The sequence below is a fragment of the Tupaia chinensis genome, unplaced genomic scaffold (assembly GCF_000334495.1).
Source record: "Tupaia chinensis unplaced genomic scaffold, TupChi_1.0 Scaffold000104_1, whole genome shotgun sequence".
Classification (NCBI taxonomy): Eukaryota; Metazoa; Chordata; class Mammalia; order Scandentia; family Tupaiidae; genus Tupaia; species Tupaia belangeri.
The window spans coordinates 2162028-2166813 of record NW_006159568.1 but is presented as its reverse complement, the minus strand read 5'-3'; the positions used below and the strand labels follow the sequence as shown (position 1 = coordinate 2166813).

Sequence of the window (4786 nt, the reverse complement as noted above, 5' to 3'; positions counted from 1 at the left end):
GCATGGAAGTTAAGGCCCTGGATCCCATATGGTCAACTACACCTTCGAGTCTAGGACCTGTGACTTAAAAATCATGCCAGCCATGTGTGCATGTGTGGCCAAAATCCCAAGAGGAGAACGGAGGAAAAGGGTTTATGACATGAACATCCCCCCAGGGGGTGATTTCTCCATTTCCTTGTCTCTTTCCTTCTCTGTCTCTTTCTGGTGAGCACACATGACCTACAGTGAAAACAAACCAGAATGAAAAAGAATTGATCACGCCTTTGCTTGGTGCTAGCCTTCTGCTGTTGGGCTGCCGGAAAAGTCATGATGTATTTTTTTCTATGTTTTTCTGTACAAAAATGTGTCATGACTTTTCCAACGACCCACTAGATGTTGAGATAAAGCAAAACCATGAGATAGGTAGAAGACTACAGCTATAGCTTCTGAAGGCAGAAGGTACCACTGGTAGCTTCAGGATGAGCACAGGAAGGAAAAGGGATTCTGGAAAGGCAAGGAGGTTGGAATTAGCCAGACTTCGGTATAGAGAAAAGGCACTCTGGCTGAAGTGTACCAGAAGTAGTTTACTCTGGAGCTTTGGGTGTACGGAGATGATGAAATACTGGAAACCATGAAGGGAAGATAAGAATGTGAGACTGACATCAGGCGAAGGCCTTGATTGTTCAGGGGGGAGAACAAGGGGTGGGCTGCAAAGTGGAGAAGGGACTCAGAAGCTCTCTCTGCTCTGCTACTGTTGTTCCTTGTGGAGCCTCAGCCTAGAGCGTGTGCTTTTCAGCAGTCAGTGTCCAGGGAGGCTATGGTTTAAGGGAGCTCTCCGCCTCCACTCAGTTAATTCCAGAACTCTCCAGCACAATGCCAGTTTACCAACTAGAAATTTAAGGTTCTGGGGACTAGCAGATGGAGTAATGGTTACGTCACTGAACTCCCACATAGACGACCACGGTTTGATTCCCAGACCCAGAGGCTTAAAACTCACACCACATGTGTGTGTGTGCATGCTCACATTTTGAGAAGAGGTGGAGGAGAAGGGATTGTGGTGTGGCCACCCTCCTGGGGGAGGGGTGATTTCTCAGTTTCTGTCTCTGTCTCTCCAGCATTCGCACATGCCCTGTAGCAAAAGTCTCTAAAAAAAGAAAGAAAGAAAGGAAGGAAGGAAGGAGGGAAGGAAGGAAGGAAGAAATTTGAGGTTTTTTGCTTTTACTATTGATAAAACTCCTTTCCAAATATTTGCTGTGCCTCTATTTATAGTGATGGGGCCATTTAATCAGATTTCTGGCCTTACAATGTAGATTGAAGAAGAGAATCAATGTTTGGAAAGAAAGAGCATTAGCTGGGGGAAGTGAGAAAATAGCTAACAGTCTGACCCAAAAGGTGGGGAAAAAAGACTAGATCACAGAAAAGTACAAGAAACACCTCCCAGTTTTTCCAAGGGTTAATCCTGCCCTCTTTCAGTTGTCAAATTCCTATCCCCAGTCTCTCTGAACCTTTCCTAAGGAAAGAACTGGTAATGAGAGTAGCAACCAAAATTGAAAGTGGCTCAGGGTTCTTGCTGGGCCCTGGGAGGTAGAAATATATACATCAGGACTCTGTTGTCAAGGAACTTAACATGGAATATGAGACCTGAATACAAATAATTAGGATAAGAAGTCTTAAGTGCTCAGATGAGTACAGAGGAAGTGATATGGCAACAGTACAGAGGAGAGGCACTGTACTGCCTCGAGGAGGCTGAGACCATGCAGGAGCTCTCTGCAGGCAGCAGGTTGCGATGTAAGCTTTTAAAGAAGGATCAGGATTTCAATAGGTAATGCAGTAGGTAATGGCAGCAGGGAAAGGATTCCAAGAGGAGGACCCAGCATGTCTGTAGGCACATAGATGTGAAAATATGGGTCATATGGTTTGGTGATCTGGTCAGAGATAAATCTATACTTAATTTAGCTCTAGGTGAAGCCCAAGTTAGGCAATAATCTAAGGGAATTGTGGTGAAGGCCTAATGGAGAAATCAAGGAATTTGCAGAGAGAGGTATCATTTCTTGCATAGATAAGGTATTTTTTACTAACTCGTGAACAGAAACTAATTCTCCCTCCACCCTTTTGCAGTTACAGGACAGAGAATCCTACATTGCCCTTCTGGTTGGAGCCAAGTACGGGATTAGCCAGATTATCAATAGCAAACTCAACATCATGTCCACATTGGCCGAGTTTGCAAACATCAGCCGCGTGGAGCTGATGGAAGAGTCAGAGAAAGTGAGCATGGTCAAGGTGTATCTTCAAGATGTCAAGGTAACACGAAGGGAGAGTTGCTGAATCCAGCTTCTGGAATTTGGAGTAAATTATTCTAGGGTAGTTTATATGAGTTTCAAATAATAATACGTCTAATGTTTAATATACGTCCATCAAAGGGAAAGGGGTGAACGGGTGCATTTTCTTGAGAAGATCCTAAAAGGCTTTTCTGTATACACTGTGCTGGGCCATGTGCTTTCTTGATAGAGAAGTTTTTTCTGGAATTGGAAGCTTAGATGGGAACACCAGAGGATTTTATCACATGTTTAGGACCAGACAGTTGCCCAGGAGTTTTGAGCGGCAGGAATTAAAATGGGTATCTTGCCCTCCTTTTATTTTTTTAAAGAATTATTTATTTTATTTTATTTATTATTATTATTACTTAATTTGACCAGAGAGAGAGAGGGAGAGGGAAAGTGAGAAAGCAAGCTGCCAGGTCCAAGACTTGAACCATGGTCAGCCATGTGGGGAGTCCAGCATCTTAATCACCATGCCACCTGCTGGCCCCGCCCTCCTTTTATTTAATCTAACATGCTCGAGAGCAGGGTTTTCTTATTATTATCATTCTCTCTCTCATTCTCATTTGCTTTTTGCTCCTTTTCCTTTTCTAGGTCAGTCTTGAAGGGGCCCAGTTGTATAAATAAGCAGGGTGGGATGGGGTGGTTGGGATAGGGGAGCTGGGAAAGAGGATGGAGAATCAGGAAGCATGATACAGATTCAATGGGGTGGAACCCATTGTGCATGCCTGAGTGAGGGTGTGTGTGGATATGCACATGTATGATTGTGTCTGTGTATCTGCATACTTATACCCTGATTAAAAGCCATGTAAGTGAGAATATGAGGCACCAGGAGGTGTGTCTGTTAGCTGTGGTAGGGTTTACTTGGGGTCTGCCATTGGCCCTACATGTCATTGCTGTCTGTCTTCAGACTGTCCCTTCACCCCTTATAAACGTAAGCATTCTCTTTACTCTCAAAGGTTCTGACTTTGCTGCTGGAATCCAACAGTGCAAAAGACCTAGCCTGCCTGATTGCTGGGTACTACCGGCTGGCTGTGGACCCAGTGACCCCCATTTTCCACTGGCCCGGAAACAAACAGCAGGTGCACCGCGTATCTGCTGAAGAAGGTGAGGTGCTGAGGCTTGCCCAGTAAGGACAAGCCCGTTTCACTGGCCTTTTAGGTCAGGGTAGCCAGAGGGAGGTGTGAATTGATTTGCGTTAGACTTCACCTCAAGTGGGTGAGAACCATTTCTCCATTTATTTCCTAGTAAACAGCTGATTTTTCTGAAAAATCCCAAATAGAGAAACTTTCTGTCTTTCTTTCTTCCTTTCTTTTTGTCTGTCTGTCTTTCTTTTTTAGGTTTTTGCCTTAGGGCTTGTGCTCTCGCAGGAGAGAGACAGAGAGAGAGAAAGTGAAAAATGATCTCCCAGAGGGATGGCCATGCCGCAATCCCTTTTCTTCCATTTTCCTTTCAGAATCTTGGGAGCCAACACACATGCACCTGGTGTGATTTTCAAGCCACCAGGTCCAGGCCTGAAACCACCATCAGCCATGTTGGAATCCAGCATCTTCACCACCACACTGCCTGCTAGCCCCTAGAAGCTTTCTTTATACCTGAAATTCCCCTAAAACCACAGAATGCTGTTGAAGGTCTCTGACTCTCCGAAGCATTTCCTAATTCCTCTAAGATCCACTCTATTTTATCATCCATTCTCAGCGAAATGAGGTGTCACATATTGTTCAGAAAATGTATGACCTGGCTTCTCTCCCAAGCCTCTGCGCTCTTTTGTAGTCTCTTGAATTACAATCAAAATTCTCAACGTTACATGTTGAGAAAGAAAAGGTAAGTAAAGACAGATCATATATGAAGAGGTGGAGGGCAGGTGAGACAGAGTTTCCTAGGCCAACTCCCAGCTTCGGCACTATTGCTGCAGCATTTTCCCATTGGTATGCGGGTGAATGTTTAACAACTGTCCCTGCAGGGGGAGAAAAAGAAAAACAAAGCCCAGTTTGAAGCAATTGCCTAATTCTGCTATATGAACAGTCCTGTCATGGCGAATTTCAGGCTACCAACTGGTGTCACTGATGTGGAGGTGGGGAGAGATGCTCACTGGCAGACCCTTCATGAAGGGACTGCAAAGAGTTTGTGAAAAGTGGTGGGCCAGCTCCATGCTGCAGCGTACTTCTGCTCAGGAGCCAGATCGCACGTGGCGACCACAGTTCCACACCCTGCCCTTGTACCCTGAAACATGCCAGGCACGCATGCGAGTGCCCGGGATGCGACTGGCGGGAGAGCTGGAGGAAGGGGCTCGTGATGTCTCCAGACGCTGTGGAGGGTGTTACTTTCTCTCTCTCACTTCCTCTTACATGTACACACATATGCTCTATTATGAATAAGGAGGAAAAATATTTTTTTTAATGGAATTAAAAGAGTTTATTTTTTTCTTTTTTCTTTTTCTTTTTTTTGGAGAGGTTTTTGCTATAGGGTGCATGCGCTTGCCAGACAGA

General features: G+C 44.9%; 1 protein-coding gene across 1 annotated transcript in view; it reads left to right on the top strand.

The window, feature by feature from the left end:
• FRMPD1 (FERM and PDZ domain containing 1) overlaps positions 1 to 4786 on the top strand; it is a 195123-nt gene that overhangs the window by 181687 nt on the left and 8650 nt on the right. The window contains 2 exon segments of the mRNA XM_014586015.2: positions 2098 to 2280; positions 3257 to 3404. Of these exon segments, the coding sequence (XP_014441501.1) occupies positions 2098 to 2280; positions 3257 to 3404 (331 nt within the window).